This window comes from Perca fluviatilis, chromosome 7 (genome assembly GCF_010015445.1).
Source record: "Perca fluviatilis chromosome 7, GENO_Pfluv_1.0, whole genome shotgun sequence".
Taxonomy (NCBI): Eukaryota; Metazoa; Chordata; class Actinopteri; order Perciformes; family Percidae; genus Perca; species Perca fluviatilis.
In genome coordinates this window covers 21,221,668-21,240,451 of record NC_053118.1, presented here as the reverse complement: position 1 = coordinate 21,240,451, position 18,784 = coordinate 21,221,668, and the positions used below count along the sequence as shown (strand labels likewise).

The 18,784-nt window shown below is 40.6% G+C and overlaps 2 protein-coding genes across 5 annotated transcripts; one reads left to right on the top strand and one right to left on the bottom strand.

The window, feature by feature from the left end:
- Nucleotides 1-23: 23 nt before the first annotated feature.
- Nucleotides 24-5,265, bottom strand: rnf41l (ring finger protein 41, like). Of its 4 annotated transcripts, XM_039805736.1 has the most exons (8): nt 5,132-5,265; nt 4,699-4,778; nt 4,314-4,378; nt 3,749-3,955; nt 3,462-3,601; nt 2,177-2,342; nt 1,967-2,087; nt 24-1,235 (listed from the first exon to the last, which is right to left on the bottom strand). In XM_039805736.1, the coding sequence occupies exons 2-8, from the start codon at nt 4,708-4,710 to the stop codon at nt 840-842; spliced, it is 1,107 nt and encodes a 368-aa protein (XP_039661670.1). In that variant the 5' UTR covers nt 4,711-4,778; nt 5,132-5,265; the 3' UTR covers nt 24-839. The 4 variants fall into 4 exon arrangements, with proteins under 4 accessions (XP_039661670.1, XP_039661673.1, XP_039661672.1 ...); XM_039805739.1 differs by lacking the exon at nt 4,314-4,378 and having other exon boundaries at nt 5,132-5,230; XM_039805738.1 differs by lacking the exon at nt 5,132-5,265 and having other exon boundaries at nt 4,087-4,378; nt 4,699-4,757.
- A 138-nt stretch (nt 5,266-5,403) lies between these two features.
- Nucleotides 5,404-18,515, top strand: rad54b (RAD54 homolog B). Its single transcript, XM_039806988.1, has 16 exons — nt 5,404-5,535; nt 6,479-6,660; nt 6,787-6,955; nt 11,270-11,503; nt 11,889-12,188; nt 12,750-12,912; nt 13,046-13,271; nt 13,978-14,064; nt 14,150-14,270; nt 14,373-14,512; nt 15,386-15,676; nt 15,786-15,949; nt 16,031-16,292; nt 17,093-17,159; nt 17,262-17,459; nt 17,557-18,515. The coding sequence occupies exons 2-16, from the start codon at nt 6,511-6,513 to the stop codon at nt 17,775-17,777; spliced, it is 2,793 nt and encodes a 930-aa protein (XP_039662922.1). The 5' UTR covers nt 5,404-5,535; nt 6,479-6,510; the 3' UTR covers nt 17,778-18,515.
- Nucleotides 18,516-18,784: the final 269 nt, after the last annotated feature.

The following is an 18,784-nucleotide window of genomic DNA, read 5'->3' as shown; positions in this document are numbered from 1 at the left end:
GGCCAATGTGGCCATTTTCAAAAGACCATTTAGGAATAGTTCCTTGAATTTAATGAGTTAAAGTGGTTAAAATGAAATATTTGTGAGACAGAAAGGTGCAGAATGTACAACACAAGTTAAACCCAAAATACATGCCTTTGCCAACTGCGACACCAAGTTACCATATTAATTTCAGAGATCATATTGGTAGTGCTACATGCAGTCCTTTAGTCTTGATGCCAAAACACAAACTGTAACATAGCTGTTCTCCAAGATTTGCTTGGTATGCCTTTGTTTTTCATACCTTAGATTGACAAAGCTGTGAAATATTACACATTGTGAGTCAACAATGTGACTCAACATTTTAGGTTAGACTTAAAATAATTTTAGAAGTTCTCGCGTAACCAAGTTCTTGCAGGACACTCAAGAACCATTTAACAAACGTTTTCAAAGCAGAAAATACTGCATCAGATGGATCACTACTGAGGAAACTGAATAATTTGGTCCTGAGAACAAGAAAATCACTTGAAGTAACTGTGTATAATTAAAACCTGAGATAAAAAATAACAGACATTACACAATGATCCGTTTGCAGGAATGATCACTGGTGAGTCCACAAAATAAATTGATGTCTATTCACTTTCTCACCTACAATCAAAAGATCAAGTTAGTTTGTAGAATTACACAAAAACACCTTTCAAACAACATATGGTTCGTTCCACAGCAGACTATAACAACGCATCATTCCATAGCGTACTGTACACACACTATATTGTCATTACTAAACTGTTAGCCAAATATTACAAAAATAATGATTTTATCATTTCTGGTTTGGCTAATCTGCCACCAGTCCAGTCTACTCAGATGACCGTCACCTCCCGGCTCTTCCTCTTGATGCAGTCTAGAGTCAGGCTCCTGGTACCACCCTTGCGCGTCCCCTCTCCCAGCTGAGGTGATAGAGGTGGTCCTGATATATTTATGGCCTGAGCTGAATGTAGTGACAGTCTGGAGGCGTGTAAAGATGCTTCCCTCTGCTGGTGTCTTGTCAGCTCCCATCCAGATGTTTGCTGCTGGGCTCCCTGATGCTGGTCACTGGATGCCTGTTCGACAGGATGCTGGCTCCTGGTTGGCTGCAGATCTCTGAGGAGCTCCAACAGCTCCCTCTTCTCCAGCTCTGCTTCTGCCAGCTCCTGTCTTCTCAGACGCTCTGCTCCTAACAGGGCTCGCATGTCACACACCACACGGGACAACTGATCCTGCACGGAGAGGACACAAGATTACTGAACGTGCATCAACGTGGTTCACAGCATAGGCTTTTCTGGGTTATTTACAGCGCTGAATAAAACATTTAGGTCCTAAAGTAGTTCAACTTTAGAAAAATTGACTGAAGGGTTCAGTATAAAGAGAAAAACGCTGAGACCAACAGTAAAAGTAATTAAATTCAATTTTATTTATAGTGTCAAATCATAACTTTACAGATAGAGTAGGTCTAGGTCACACTATAATTTAGAGAGACCCAACAATTCCCCCCCAAGATCAAATGCACTTATTCCAGCAGCGACGAGGAAAAACCTTTTAAGACAGAAACCTCTGATAGAACCTGACTCTTGGTGGGAGGCCATCTGCCTCAACCGGTTGGGGGATTTGGCTCGGCTGTAATAGTCTCCATCAAGTAAACATCCTGAAGAATGGTCCACTTTAAAGTATTACATTATTTAAGTTGTTAAAAAAAAACAGTATTAAATATTTATTTTGATATGGAATCTAAACTTTTAAACTTGGATGAGAGTGCTCAAAAATAAAAACCAACATTTTCAAGAAAATTCCTGATGTGATACATGATCAAAGCACGTCAGTTTATTTTTTTATGCATTGCTAAAGCTCTCATTAAATGGGAACTCAAATAATATGCCAGTACCTCAAATCTTTACTTCAGCCCTGTTGTTACCTTAAAAAGTTAAATACATGAGAAGGACTGACAGGTCACCTTGAGCTCCTCCACGTCGTTCTTCAGTTGCGACTCTTTCTGCACCATGTGTCTCCTCTGTGAATCCAACCGAGACTCCATCTCTCGTTTCACCTCCTCCACCTTACACAGCATCTCTGCCCTGCCGTAAATATTCAGTGAGTCTACTAAACTATGATCTAAAAACAACTAATATAAAGTGTAGCAATCATCTCTGTGTTCAGGATTTACCTGAGCATCTCCACTTCTGTGCGCAGCTCCTCTGCTACACAGTTATGCTGTGATTGGTCGATGGAGAGAAGGGTGTGGCCACAGCCGTTGGGACACTCCCTGCTGCGGAAGTTACATTCCGACAGATGAGCCTCCAAACCCCGCCTCTCTACCTGCACAGGACAACCTAACAGGACAGGAGCACAGAAATGGATAGGCCTCACATTTGGCAACCACGTACTCAATTACTATTACGTAATAAATGTCTATATCTTTGAAAAAAATATTTTACAAAAGGATTTGCAGACACCACTTAAAAGACATAAAACTACAAGTCATAGTAGTACACACAGGAGTGGAAACCATAGCAAAAATATTTGCAGTAACTTGACTTTAATATTACTTATACAGATAAGGTAGATTAGTCAAATATGGCCACACATCCAAAATAAAGACGTCCAATCCCTCTTCATGTTAGTAGTGCTTTAAAAAGTGGAGACCATTGTCTCAGATTACATCTACAGGGTTACAAGGTCTAACTTCATTTCAAATGTAATATGCTTCTGATTTTGTCACAACATGGTTAATCCTAATAAAAATATACTTTCTACTTTGTTGAAGTATAGAAAGAAAAGTAAAGAAGAATTACCAATTTTACAATAGAAGTACAGGAAAAAGTGTGGTATAAAGAGAAAATGTATTGATGTAATTGTTTTCCACCCCTGAACAAATACACCATCCCAACTTTTACACTCCTCACTGCAGTTATTAAGCCTCATCTTTGACCAAATGTTTAAACTTCTCACAGATCACAGCAATCATAGACAGCAACAGAAATATCAGGTTGAATCTTGTGTAAAACTGTATGTTGCTGTAAGTGCCTGTAGTACTTAACACTGCAAAAAGCCACACTGCATGCACACACTCTGTAACTATACCTACCACAGTAGTAACATATGTACTCTCCACCTGCCAATGACAGGTCACAGACACATTGTGAGCACAAGAGCATATGCTTGTATACACATACACATACACATGCTCATTAAAGAGTGAATGAAAGTTGACCCTAGATGCAATGTGTGAGTTCAGTGGGAGCTGAACAAGTCCCATAGGTGCACCAGTTTGGGAGGTAGCCATGACAACAAAAGAGCCACCTGTTGCTTACACACCACATACACACACAGGTGTCAAATTTCCTTTATTTCCCACATATCCACATGGATGACCATTTAAGAACCATACAAACCCTATCGATAAACATCCCGAATGACACACTGGATGAGCTCAATGTGAGGTTTCATACCTGTGTTAGAGCAGGAAATGAAGGCAAACTCGCACTCATCCTCATGTGTGTGCAGGTTCTCCAGGCAGCAGACCACCTCACAACCCTGCCCTGCATTCACACAACGTATCTGCAGGCGGTTCAGGTCATTACGCATGTACCTGTCATCAAAAACAGCATCAGAGAAATATGGGTGAGCACTGAGAGCAGCATACATGTGTGACCCCACTGAAAAATAGAAAGAAATTGTGAAACTTAAGAATGAACAATAAAGAGATAATAAAAGACACACTTATGCAGAGACAGACCTGTACAGTGGTTTGAGACTGCCCAAATCCAGTGGGAGTCTGTCCTCGGGACAGGAGTGATGATGGACCAGCCAGCTGCTGATGCAGGCGCTGCAGTAGGCATGTTCGCAGGGCGCCTGGAGGGGGCGCTCCAACACGTCTCGACACACACAGCACAGAAGACCCTCATTCACATAGCCCACAAACCTCTCCAGATCATAGCCCATCCTACAAACACAGATTATACAAACATGACAAAAGTTCAAAAGGGAATACAACTCCAATCTTGCCACAGTATCAGTATTGGCTCATTTGTTTCTTCTTTTTTTGATTTTTAACTCTGACAATAATATTCCTACCTGACAAAAACAGATCTCACTTCATCCAACTCTTTGTTCTTCTTTCCTTCTGTTGATTTCCCCTTCTCTTGGTCCCACACAGGTGACCTTCCCTCTTATCTCTGCACTACTACTACTACTACTACTACTACTACTACTACTACAACAGTCTTTCCTTCTTCATCCTTTCTCTTGACTTGTTGCTCCATCAAGGTGAGGGTCTCCTTTCCCTTAAAGCCCTCCCCTACCTTTGGGAGTGTGTCTCCATGGAGAGGTATCCCTGACAACCAGGGTTCAGGACACAGGCAGGCAGCTGTCAGGCGAGATCAGATCAGAGAGAGACAGACAGAATTAAAGGAGAAGAGACACTACACATTCTGCAGTAGTGTGTTTTTTCCTCACTGCCTCACCAATAAAGCTAAAGGTTGTGGTGCCTTCAGACATTACAGCCGTCTTTCAACTGTGTCTGTCTCTCTTAATGACCCACCCTATCCTGGGTTACTCTCTCGCTCTCTGGATGTTGGATTAACATGGATTACACTCTCTCTCTCTCTCTCCCCTGATTGGATTACAGAATACACAACGTCAGATGACACATCTGTCAGACCACAAAAATCAAAGTGCAACCCAAACCTCTGGACTCATCCCAGTCCCTTTATATCCTATGGACTTCCATTTCCGTTAGACTCAGTGGTGGGAAAAGTATTCAGATCCTTTAAAAAAAGAGCAATACCACAAAATAAATAAATATATATATATATAAAATTGTTTGTTTATATGCTCATTGCAAATGTTTATTCTTTAAAGTAGGCTATATGTGTCAAATAAATGTAGTGAAAAAAGTGTGCAATGTTTAAATGCATAAATTCAGTACTAATAAAGTACAAGTACCTCCGAGTACAGTACTTAAGTAGGCTATATGTATTTAGTTACTTTGCACCCAGACTTTTTTTCATAACAATTACAAAGCAGTTGGTGAGAACGAGACAAAACACACTTTAGTATAAAATGAATAATATACAGTATACATAAATAATATTAGAAGTATCATATCTAATAACCTCACCGACGTCTAGATGTTGTCATGCTTTTATTCGCCTCCTGTTGTTATTAAAGCCAGAGACTGTAGGATCTTTGTTAAAGCATAGAGAGAAGAGAACGTATTAAAGGGGTGAAGTGAGGTCACCTCATGAAGGTAGTAGGTGTGCTCGATTTATAACTCAGGGATTGACGGGTTGCGGGAATTCAATGGGGATGTGAAAAGTGAACTACTGCGACATTAGAAATCAAACGCACCCCACTCGTTTTGACCACGCTCATTGTCGAGTTTTAACCAATCACCTTCTTCGAATCATTCAGCGGGAGAACCCGAACAGATTATAGAGGAAGAAAAGACAAGACGAATTTATCTTTTCGGGAATTTACATTTTGTGATTTTAAATGTTATCATCGAACTTTTAGTTTGTCCGGGTATGTATGTTATCAAGCATGACATTACAGCCGAGTTTAAACCGGGGCAGCAACATGTTTGTCGCTAGCGAGTTAACGTTAGCTAGCTTGCTAACATGTCACAGTGATGTAACAGGTTAATGTCATAGATGCATAGCTAGCTATAGCTAACCATAACGTTATCTATCAATGGGTTAATGTAGCTAGTTCTTGATGTGTTGATAAGTTCTAGTTAACGTTAGTTAACTTAAGTTGAAAGGGGGAGAAAACTCGATTAGCTAGATGATTGTCAACATGATCAATATATGAGAAGCTTGGGACTGAATGGCTCGTATTATTTAAATAAAATGACTCGCTATGTTCCCAGTTCACGTTGTCAGATTATTTTTAAAGAAACTTTTATTGTTAATTAATCGTCGCCTGAGGTGCAATGATTCACGTCACTAATGTGCCTGCATCAATTTTACATGTTGTCTTTTCCGTTCCTTAACAGCGAGAAATAATTTACTGAATATGTTAATAAAATGTTAACGTGTCATGTCCAACACACGCTGCCAGTCAGAGCCAAAGTGGTGTCTTCGTAGAGCTAACATAGTGACATTATGGAATGTGGTAAACTTGCGTTTGAGTTGTAACGTTATTTGTGAAGATGCAACTAAGACCTTTTTTACTTTTGTATCAAAGCTTTAATGAATTAGTTTATTATTAAGTATTATAATGTATTCTCTCGTGTCTAAGCTAGTCTAAATGCATACACCATAGTGGTGGTAACTAAACCTTCTTCCTGTTGTGGACCATGGCACCAAGGCACCCACACTGAACTAACGTTAGTAAAGAAGACATTGAGTTAGGTGGGGATGAACCATAAACAGAAAGTTTCTGGTCCAGGTAGTTAATTGACTTGCTAATATGCTGAATAGACCCAATTAGTGGCCACTGTTGATATTTTTTCTTCTGTCTGTAGGATATTGATTACTGGGGGTTGCCAGTAGCAGAATGCGACGCTCAGGAGCTCCCAGCCAGCTCTTGGGTAATGCTGTGAAAAAGCCCCGGTTTATGCCACCTGGAGCTAGTTCTAGTTCATATCTTATGCCTGAATCCAAGCCCCTTTCCCCTAAACTTGGTTTAGGAAATGCACTGGAAAAGGTAAATTATTCACAAGATTTAACAATATGATCCCTCAGTATTCTTTTGATTCCCTTTATCTTCATTCATCCTCTGTTGTTTTAAACTTCCTTATGCATTCTCTTTTCTCTTCTTCTTATCCTACAGGTCCAGAAAAGTCTAGCAGCACCAGCTCCGAGTAAAACTGCCCAGCCTGCTCCAGCCTTGTCAAGGGCTCTGGCTCGTGTTCTTAGTGCAGCGGAAAGTAAGGAAAATGAGGAAAGAGAACATGCTAACACTGGTTCGGATGAGTACACAGAAGACCACAGACCAGCAGGTAAAATACAAAGATTTGTGGCTGGGACAGTATCCGGTATGGGCACAGTAGTCATGTGGAGATTGTGCAACAAAATCTCATTGGGATAGGTGCTTGCTGGATACATAAAATATTATTTTATTTAGCCATGTTTCGACCCAACATAAATCTTTCTCATGCAAATATCCACATGAAGGAAAGGATATATATATATATATATATATATATATATATATATATATATATATATATATATATATATATATCTCAAAATTATCCATGACATGATCATTTCTTAATCACATTTATATGTGCCAAAATGTTGTATGAAGAACTATGGGTGAGAGTGAGGGGAACACATATTTACACTCACTCATGTCATGTTGATACTGACTGGCTTTGAGATCTTAACGAGAGACCTGATTAAATGCAGGTGGGTTGAAAAGATCAACCAATTAAGCCTTTATGTTAAAAAGACAGCATCAACTGTAAGACAGGTGCTTAATTAGAGCAATCAAGACCAGGGCCATTTCCAATTAGGTCTAATTTAGTCCCTTATGTTTCTCAATGTTTTTATATTATATTTCTGTACATATATTTATTGTTTTATTACATATTTTCTTTATTTAGGTTATTAACAATGAATTAAAATGCTCAAGAAATACCTTTTAATATACAATATAATCCAGGGTAATTAAAATATTTGATTGCCACTGTATCTCTTCCCTGTAATGTTAATAAGCTCGAAGTATTCAGTCTATCAGTGTAATAGGAGAAAATGTCAGAGTTCTAGGAGCTTTGACATGATACATATAATATGTTTGCTCTGTTTTTGCTACTATACTAAATTCATCATGCAGTTGGTCTAGTAAATAACTTAAAGTATCTATCTTTCCATCCATCCATCCATTAGGGCTCTCATATTGTACTTGTAGTACTTCAATGCACCTTGTAGCGACCACCTTCTTGACATTGTCTGCTATACAAAAATAAAGACTGTAAACGGGCTGTCTGGAAACCTGTGAATCACTGCACTCCTTGTTGAATAACCGAGTCAAAGATGTGAGAATGAGATTCACAAATAGTCTACACACTATATTAGCTGACACTAGTTTTATCAAGTTCACTGATGGACAATAATATTGAATGATCAAAATTCTGGAAACATGTTGAATACTCTACCGGCATCTACGGTTCAGATGCCAATTATTGTGAAACACCAATCACTGGGTACACTCTTCTCCCCTTCTTCCATTTTTATGCATTACTTTCTTATTCTTTCATTTGCCCTATATTTTTTTTTTTTTATTTTCCTTTTTTCTTTTCTTTCTTTTTTACCCACACACAGGTGATGTACTTTCTTTTCTTTAGTCCTCTGTGTTGTGCTTCTCAATGTCTCTCATCCTCCCTCCACTATTTCCACTCCCTCCTTTTCTTTTTCCATATTTTTTTTTTTATTTCTTATTCCTTTTCCTTTTATCCATCTCCTCCTCTCTCTTTTATCTCTGTTCCTTGTCTTCATTTTTGTGTTTTTTTTCTTTTTTTGTTTTGTCGTTTCTGTGTGCCTTGTGTGTTTGTTCATTCTTTTGTTGTCTGTGTGTGTGTGGTGTGTTTTTTTTTCTTCTCTGTGTATGTGTTGTTCTTTTTCTCTTTTCTTCTTTTTGTTTTTTCTCTCTTTTCTCTCTCTTTTTTGTCTTTTTGTTCTGTGTGTGTGTGTGTGTGTTTTGTGTGTTCTGTGTGTGTGTGTGTGTTTCTGTGTGTCTGTGTGTTTCTCTCTTCTTTGTGTGTTGTGTGTGTGTGTGTGTATGTGTTTTATGTGTGTGTGTGTGTGTGTGTGTTTTTCTTTTTTGTGTGTGTTTCTTTCTTTTTCTTCTCTCCTCTCTTTTCTCTTTCTCTCTTCTCTTTTCTCTTCTGTGTGTGTGTGTGTGTGTGTGTGTGTGTGTGTGTGTGTGTTTTTATGTGTGTCTGTATGTGTGTGTGTGTATGTGTGTGTGTATGTGTGTATATATATATGTATGTGTGTATGTATGTGTGTGTGTATATATATATATATATGTATGTGTATATATATATGTATATATATGTGTTGTATATATGTATGTATATATATATATATATATATATATATATATATATATATATATATAGTTTGTGTGTGTATATATATGTGTGTATATATATATATATATATATGTGTATTATGTATATGTGTGTGTGTGTGTGTGTGTGTATATTTTCTGAGGCTGTAACCAGCATTTTCCTTTAGTCTCCTCTCATTATCCTTCTGATCCTTTGATTAATTAATTTAGTGTGCATTATTAACATGTCTCCACACACCTACCATAAACAAGATGTAGACACTCAATAAACACTGTTTAAGCACTCCAGTCTGACTTGTATTTATCCTTCATTCCATTTGTAGATTAATATACAGCAAGCACAACTCTCCTGTTGAACATCCTGGCAGCAGCTCCTCTCTGGCTGGACTCCAGGATTACTCAGCAGCTGTCCCAAGTATCCCACATGAGGTGGTCCAGCTGAACCCTGAAGAGGATGTTAAACCACCGCCAGACCTCCCCATCCTCTCCACATGCACAGAGCCAGGGCTGGACGGAGACCAGGAGCGGGAGGGGGAGCAGGACTTGGGCAGTGTCCATGATTACGAAGCATCCCTGTCCCCCGTCCCTTCCTCCGTTAATATTCCCCTCTCCAACTCGCCGCTGCCCTTAGGCCACGACCTCTACCCAAATGACATCTACCCTCACCACGAGTCTGAAAGGTTTCGCCCTCTACATCTAGCCAAAGAAGAGCACGAGATGGTGTTAGCCAATCACAGGAAGGTTGCCATGTACTTAGAGGAGAAGAGGGAGGGGCTGAAGAGGAAACAGGACCTGGAGGAAGAACTTCTGAGAGCCAAGATCAAAGTGGAGAAACTAAAGGCTGCTCGACTGAGACACGGACTGCCAATTCCTCTATAACGAGCATGAACGGGAGAGGCTCTGAGGAGAAAAGCTGAAGAGCAATCACACTCATCAGTTTCATCATGTTTGAGAGCTGTTTCAGAACTTGAATTTCTTTTGGAAACATAGTGCCTCGTAAAGACACTGAAAGCCTGTTTGCATATTGCAGGATAGGCTGACTTGTGTTGCCATCAGTCTGTGTTTATGCTTGTCAGTGTTAAAAATGTATCTGTATCATCATTATTATTGCAGTTATTGACACAAGCGGCAACACAACTTGTAAATGCTCACATTACAAACACTGTGAAAGGCCAAAATAGGTTCAATAAATGTGAAAGTCCAGGTTTTGGAAGGGAATATTAGTAGAATGGATCGTACCATGATGGTGCTTTTCCTGCCTAGATCTGCCACCATTATGGTGAATGAATTTTAACGTAATGTTTATGTTTTTTTATGGGAACAGCATTTACTGTAGTAATAATAATATGCTGGTGTGTTAAGACTCTGCCCAGATCCTATCGGGGGTTGTTAAGTGCTCTGTTCATTCTTCGTAAAGAAAATTTCCACTTAATTGGACATCTGTAAAAAAAAAAAATGAAAAAATTATGTGATGAACTAAAAAGGCATTTCCTTGTAGCACTTTTAGGTAACAAAACTAGGGGCCTTTTTAAAATTCTGTAAGTTAGTAGAAGTAGCACTCCAAACAAACACTTTTTTTAGAACTGAGAAAAGTATTCAGATACCCAGGATTAAAGCACAAGTTAAACTGCTGAAGGCCTTAAATACAAGATGCTACTGATGACAAATCCTGTTCTGTGAGTTGCTGAATTTATATGAAAGTGAGAGAAATCTTTTCAAGTCAAAAGCTGTTTGCTGAATTGATGGCCAGTTAAGTGATCAAAAGAAGGGAGGTATGGAATTGGATTTGCAATGTTATTGTTATTTAATGTTTGACTACAACATTGATTGTATTGTAACATTGTAACGTGTCACTTTCTTTTACACTTTGTCTATATGTTCACTTGTTTCTATTAAAAAAGTAAGGTTAATATGCAACTGGTTTTGTGTTTATTACTTGTTAAACAGACATCCGCTCTAATGATTTTTTCTTAATTGGGTTATCTTTACTTATCTTTATCATTGTAACCAACTTTAAAAGCAAAGCAACCCATGATGACCAAGAGTTTAACTGACCACTTTTAATTCTAACATGGCATGAGTAGCTTTCAGGCATGTACATGTATGAGGGGGGCTATCATCTTTGGTATGGTCTAGTATGATTTGTAGACTTGGTGCAACAGGGACATCTGCTGGGGAGTTGTAGCTTAGATATTTCTGTTGGTTTTTCACCATGTTGTATGTCTTTGTTTTACAGGAGCGAATGGGTCCGGGTCTTCTCAAACCCCTCAGCCTCGTGTGGGGTCAGTCTGTGTTTCTGGAGCTGCAGGATCAGACTCTGGCTGCAGTCAGGATGGAGTGCGTTACTTCAGTGTGATGTGGTGTAAAGCCAGTAAGAAGAAACACAAGCGCTGGGAGGGCGATGCGGTCCTGGTTACAAGAGGACGCACAGCCACACTGAAAGATATGGAGAGCAAGGACATTGGAAAGGGTGAGTCAGAGACACACCAATTAGTATTTAACTTATTGTCATGCATTAGTCTTTTGGGAGAAGGAGCAGTGTGACTGCAGCCTATGTTGCCAGTGACAGTTAAGCAAATATTTAACATAAGTCACTTTATATGAAGTATCGAAGTATCAAGACTGTGCTTCCTCGGATCTAAATTGTGCTCTGTTGCACGTGTAATGATTTTGGGGTTTCAGTGTTTGTCTTAAACCTGCAACAACTATAATAACTAAATATTTGGCCCCTTGGGGGCAACGGAAACAAGCTGTGAACACTGACATAAGCGAACATTTCAAACTCATTGAGATACTTTCTCCCAACATACACTGTCGTGAGTTTATTGGGCATGCTTGTGCATATTTGTGTGTAGGAAGTGGCTACAAGGTGTCCGAGCTGGCCTCCCTGTCCGAGGGTGAGAGCCTGATGGTCGGAGGGAAGGAGGTGGAGGTGATGGGGGTCATTTCTGCTGAGGACTTCGCCAGGGGACGTTGTTTCCAAGAGGTCCAGGTAGAGAAAGAGGAGCCACACACAAAGTCAGCTCCACCTCCCTGTCGTCGCTTGACATCCAAACCTTTCTGCTCCCCAACACTGTTGGGCCGACCAGATCATTCAGCATCCAAACCAGAGGAGGAACAAACCTGCAGGCCTCGTCATGATCCACTGGCTCCAGGTGTTGTTGACACTTTTTAGCATCTTTTGGTTTGTTGGAAGGCTTGACTTCTCCCATTTTTTTCATATACAAACATTGTGTAGATACTAGTCTCGCTTTGCCAGGCCTTCCTCCACAGGGCTGCGTAGGAGGGTCTGGCTAGTCCACATAGCATTCTGGGATGGGGAAAAAACATGTTTTGGTTTATTGGCATTTTTTTTTTTTAAACCAATCACAATTGTCACAGGCGGCATAGCCACGGTGCTGCTGCAAAATAGCCCCAGGAAGGAACTTGTTTTGGTGGAACGTGTACGTTTAAAGGTTGTTTTAGTCGTGCAACAGAAAACTGAGATTGGACAGATAGTCTAGCTAGCTGTCTGGATTTACCCTGCAGAGATCTGAGGAGCTAGTTAACCATAGTCCCCATAAATCCACCAGAGTTTAAAATTCCAACACAAAGAAAGCAGAAGGTAACGGACATCTGGCAGAATTTCCGTCAGCAACAGAGTAATCCTGGATGTGGAACGTCATTGATATAGACTATTTAGATACATACTCAGGGTGTCTGAATTTTTTTTGCAGGTGCACTGGTGATGCCTCGTCCTTCTGCTAACCACCAGTGGTCTTATAACAAGTCAGGGCTTCCTGTGGTTGATGTTGTTGTTGACCCGTACCTGACTGCTCAGCTGCGACCGCACCAGAGAGACGGTCTGCTCTTTCTCTACGAGTGTGTCATGGGCTTGAGGTATTGGAGCTTGGTCCCGTAACATTTTGTCAAATGCTGTTTAAAGACATGAATGTGTTTTAGCCTCATAGCAGGAAAAGTAGTCGCAGCCATTATTAGGATTTCTAATAGATCGTATTTGTCTGTGCTTTAGAGCTGTGGGTCGCTATGGGGCTATCCTGGCTGACGAGATGGGTCTGGGGAAGACCCTGCAGAGCGTGGCACTGTCCTGGACGTTGCTTAAACAAGGACCTTACGGTGGGAAACCAGTTGCTAAGCGTGTCCTTGTGGTCACTCCAGGCAGCCTGGTGCACAACTGGGGTGCAGAGTTTAACAAGTGGCTGGGCCGTGAGAGGATCAGCGTTTTCACTTTGGATCAGGTGAGGAGTGTGACGGCCCTGAGCTTGTTGTTCATGCATACTGTGGTCTGTCTTGTGAACTTGCAGGTTTGTGGCTGAGATGATAACGATATGACTGGGAGCACCTGGCCAGTCCTGCCAGGCTATTTAACCCCCGCCTGCCCCGAGACCAGGGTTCAGCATTCCTTTGACCGAGCACCATCACAAGTTCATTCTGTTTAGTTATTTCCTTTGTTAGCTACTGCACCTTACATTCTTCATTGCATCTATATACTCATGCATCACTGATACTGACAACCACACCTCATTGCCATCCTGTTCGCATTATTATTTTATAAATTGACTTTATTATTGTTATTGTATTATTGTTGTTGACTGTGCATCTCCCTATTTTGTTGTGGCCTGTGAGCTGGTCGTAACAGGGGAGAAGGGGAAATTCTTTCTTTTGGATTTACAAGGAGCTCAAGCAGCACGATGGCAGAAATAAATACAAACTAATTATTATTTTAAACCTGCCTTTCCTTTAATTGTTTTGTATTTTGTTGCATTCTTTTTTCTTCTACTTTGCGTATACCTTACTAACTCAAAGCAGATCAATGACTTTTCCTTGTCTAATGCCTTTAGGTAAAACACTTTATAACTTTGTTAAAGTATCAGATTCACTCATTTTCCTTGATCCAGCATGTATTAAGTCATTAATATACATACTTTGTTGACATACGTATAGGACCACAGGATAGAGCAGTTTGTGTTATCCCCTCTGCACAGCATTCTTGTGATCAGCTATGAAATGCTGCTGCGCTCCCTGGAGCAGGTATGTTCACATTGTGTCTCAATAGGATAAATCTGCTTATATCATCTTTTTGTTTCGTTATAGTATTATTTTCTTGTACTTTCAGGTACAGAAAGTGGAGTTTGGTCTTATCATTTGCGATGAGGGCCACAGGTTAAAGAACAGCAGCATCAAAACGTCCTCAGCCATCAGCAGCCTGAGTTGTGATCGCAGAGTCATACTAACAGGTACACTGACAGAAGGACATAGAGGATATCTTTGAGGACTCTCTGACTGACTAACTACAACTTCTTGTAGGTTTTATAATACGTTGTCTTTGTGTTTTGAAGGCACCCCAGTACAGAACGACCTGCAGGAGTTCTATGCTATTATAGACTTTGTTAACCCGGGGATTCTCGGGTCATCCACTGCATATAGGAAAGTATATGAGGAGCCGATTCTACACTCCAGACAGCCCTCCTGCACAGAGGTAATACAACCTCTGCACCTGTTGCTTTTCCTTTCTTTTTATCAGGGAGGTCATACATAGTTCAAGAATCAAAAGACAATTAAGTGCATACAATCCTTCACATGTAGAAACACTGAGTACATAATGATACAGTATCACTCAGACAATGGCATCAAGCCATGACTCAAAAAAGCTTTCCTTGCATCTGTTTTCCCTTTCATTTGACCTTAATCAACTGTAAACATCTGAACAAAATATGTCACACACTCATTTATTCATGTAAATCTACTACACAACACAGTCTCCTCAGTAGTTCAGTTAAATGGCAATGTAGCAAGCTAATTAAAGCAGGTCTGGTCTCCATGGGCTGATGTACCTGACCCATTTTGACCACAATCCCTTAAATTTTTCTGATTGCATTTTTATAGAAAATGTTAGTCTCTTCATAATTTAAATTTCATGAATAATTTTAACCAATCATCTAATGTTGGAGCATTTTGTTGCAGCCAAATCCTAGTCAGGGCTTTCTTCCTTCCAATAAGTAATATTGTTATTAAATACTTATATAATATATAATATTATATATACACAATGCTATAGTGCCCAAATATATTGTTCAAATCAACATCAAATGGAATGGTGAAATTTGAAATGCAGTTTCCAGACCCTTATGAATTTCACGCCAGTAAGATGTAAATTTTGAGCCATCCCAAAATAAATGATAATGGTTAGCTACATTTGAACCACATAACCTCCAACAATTTCTTCCAACACCTTGATGCCTTTTCTGGGCAGGGGTATTGAAGAATGCTTCTTCCTTTTTTATGTAGTAACTTATAAATCGACAACTTTATCTGGCATTAAACCTGATCTCGTATCTGCCTCTGCCAAAAGGAGGAGAGAGTTTTGGGAGAGGAGCGGGCAGCAGAGCTCTCTCGCCTGACTGGCATGTTCATCCTGAGACGGACACAGGAGATCATCAACCGCTACCTGCCACCGCGTCTCGACTGGACGTTGTTCTGCCACCCGTCCCCTCTGCAGCGAGAGCTGTACAAGCATCTCCTCTGCCACAGAGTCTTCAGAGCCTGCCTTCAGAGCTCCACACAAACTCACACACACCTGGCCTGCATCACTGCACTGAAGAAGCTCTGTAACCACCCCGGTCTGCTCCACGGCACTGCCAAGGTTAAGTTCTTTGTTAGTTGGTAGGGGAGTGAAAGATATTGAGATCTTATTTGATTGATTTAGAGATTTACTAGTAGTCCTAACTGAGTACTGTGTTGTGTTTTTTAAGGAAAAAGCAGACTGTGGTTCAGTGGAGAACTCTTTATATGAGGGCCTGGTTGAGCTCTTCCCAGAATCCTACTCTTCAGGTGGCTTCAACACCGCTGACTCTGGAAAACTTCTGGTTCTGTCGGACTTGCTAACCTCTATCAGACAATTCAGCCCTTCAGACAGGTGTGTGTATGTGTGTGCGTGTGCATGTGCACATGTGTGTGTTTTTGTCTATATACTGACAAAATATGTGTGCCTCTGCAGGGTGGTCGTAGTGTCCAACTATACTCAGACTCTTGACTTGCTCCAGGACTTGTGCGTACACATGAGCTACACCTTCTGCCGACTTGATGGGCAAACCCCCACCAGCCAGAGACAGCGTCTGGTTGACGCTTTTAACAGTCCCTACTCCCAGGACTTCTTGTTTCTGCTAAGCTCCAAAGCAGGTGGTGTGGGGCTTAATCTGGTGGGTGCTTCCCACCTGGTGCTGTATGATATTGACTGGAACCCTGCCAATGACATTCAGGTAAGACACACACACACACACTCACAGTGATCTCTGGAAAGTTTAAAGTCTGTAACACTGTTTTCTTTGTTTTTGGTCTCTTCTGTTTTACACACGCACATTCGGGGTGCTTTCACACCTAACCTATCTGGTTCGGGTCAAACGAACTGGTGCATTTGAGATGTTGAGATTTGACCATGAATTCTAAAGCTAAACTACTATTAAATCACCTCCTATTAATGAAGCAATCTTTTGAAATTATATGTACAAGCAACATATGTATGCAGTTCATTGATAACCATAGTAACATGTATACGGGTCACCTTGTTAGTGGGGGGATATTCAATCAGAAAGAGAAAAGGAGTTAATCAGGTGTGTTCTGCTTGGGTGCTACACCGTTTCTTTTTTGGCAGTTCCTCGTAAAAAAAGTCACTCCCCAATATTATCTATTTTTTTGTAGCTCTTTTTGGCACCAGAGAACATAAATATACACATAAGTGCTCCATGACTTGCTGTCACTTAGAAAGAATTTGATTTCACCACTTTGGTCCAACCAAGGACATAGGATGACCTCACCAGAACTGTTCAATGAATGAGTTACCTGTCAGTACACGTGACTTAATGCTTACAGCTCTGGGTTTGTAGAGAAAGTCAGTGTGAAGATGAATCATGGATCTTTTTTTCCCTTCGTGTGGACCAAATGAACTGAACAACGTGTGAAAAGCACCCTCAGACTCTTTCACACATACATATCCACCAGATGGTGCTGTGCACATTTGTGTAATTCTCCCCTGCAAATTCTCCCTCTCTACTGTGTCCAGGCCATGGCTCGAGTGTGGAGAGATGGACAGAAGAAGACAGTGCACATCTATCGTCTTCTCACTGCAGGTCATAAAACACAAACACACTCAAGGAGCCAGAATGGTTAGCATATCATGAACCAGACTGATGTGAATCTTTATGTGTGGGTGTGTGTTACTTGTTTTGCAGGCACTATTGAGGAGCGCATATTTCAGAGACAGGTGTCCAAACAGGGGCTTTCTGGGACAGTGGTTGACCTGGGCAAAAGGGCGGAGCACAGCAGCTTCTCCACCAGTGAACTGCGAGATCTTTTTAGCCTGACAGACACGCTCTCTCTAACACATGACCTGCTGAACTGCAGCTGCAGCATGGACGGCTCAGTCCAGGGTGGGTACATCGGCAACGCCCCATACACACTGTCACACTGACGCCAGCATTTGGCTTTACTGAGACTTGTTTACTCGCTTTTTTCCTTTATCCTTAGCTGTCGTAGAGGAAGACGAGCAGGTTTCTGAAAGGCCGTGCCAGCTAGGTCGTCAAGGTGACCGTGGAGGGGCGCAGCAGAAGCATCTCAGCATGTCCGAGCTGATGCAGTGGAGACATTTCTCTGGTGACACACACACCTTCTCAGATCCTTACCTCGATCACTCACGCAACCACATCACCTTTGCCTTTCAGACCACCATGTCTCACACAGCTCTGTAAACAGACACACACTAGATTACACTCTAGATGACTCTCTCTCACACACACACACACACACACACACACACACACACACACACACACAAACATAAACACGCAGCCTGGTTACAACATATGACTAAACACTCAACAGTGCTGCCAACAACATCAATAAGCGACATTTGTGGGATTCTGTGTCTTGTCTTTAATGTTTTCTTTATTTATTCAAAGAAATTTACTGTTAACTTCATCAAATAAATGAATTTCAAAATAAATGTGTGTAATAGGCTTTTAAGGAGTTGAACATTTGTTATTCACTGAAAACTTATTCCTGGAGAAAGCAGAGCATTTTTGGTGCATGTGTGAATGAGGCAGATTGGAAGTGTTTGTGTGCCAGGCATGTTTTAGATCCACATACTGTAGATAAGAATACAAGTAAGGTGCTCCTGTGTCCATCTAGAGTAACCTCTACTGTGTAAATTAGAGGATTTATGTTGTATCGAGACATGTTTAGGTGACACAGACCCAGAGTGGTATGGAGAGAATGTGTATACAACCATTAATTGAAAATAATCTCATTCATGACTGTCTGTGCAGTGAGTATGTCATCCGGGGCTGAATCATCTGAAGAATAAAGGGCACCTGAATTTTTGTACTATAATGTCTATTATACTAATGTTTATTTGATGTATTGTCCACTTCTTGTTGAAGTGCCAGCAGTTTTTTTATGTGGAACATAAACATTTGTTCAGTCTGTTATTTTAGATAACACTGGTCTGTTCATGCTTTTCAATACAAAACTGCTGTGTGGGAGTTATGTAGTTGCATGTGCATGCAAGCCCTGAATTAACATATGATTTGTGCTCAGGTCTGTCAGATTGACTGAACTCCAATACAATGCGTCTATACATAAACAGGGTAATTATTGTTTATTTAGATGCTCACCACTCTGCGTGATTGTTAAGCAACTTTGTTGTGTAATAAATGGGTCTCTGGGTTGTTCAGCTTTACCTTTATGCATTTGACAG

Coding starts and splice junctions, on each gene's coding strand:
- rad54b (XM_039806988.1), top strand. CDS start 6,511: ATGCGACGCTCAGGAGCTCCCAGCCAGCTCTTGGGTAATGCTGTGAAA. Junction 11,504..11,888: donor GAGCAAGGACATTGGAAAGG/GTGAGTCAGAGA, acceptor ATTTGTGTGTAG/GAAGTGGCTACAAGGTGTCC. Junction 14,065..14,149: donor TGCTGCGCTCCCTGGAGCAG/GTATGTTCACAT, acceptor TTGTACTTTCAG/GTACAGAAAGTGGAGTTTGG.
- rnf41l (XM_039805736.1), bottom strand. Junction 2,343..3,461: donor CATTTCCTGCTCTAACACAG/GTATGAAACCTC, acceptor CTGTCCTGTTAG/GTTGTCCTGTGCAGGTAGAG. Junction 2,088..2,176: donor ACAGAAGTGGAGATGCTCAG/GTAAATCCTGAA, acceptor TATTTACGGCAG/GGCAGAGATGCTGTGTAAGG.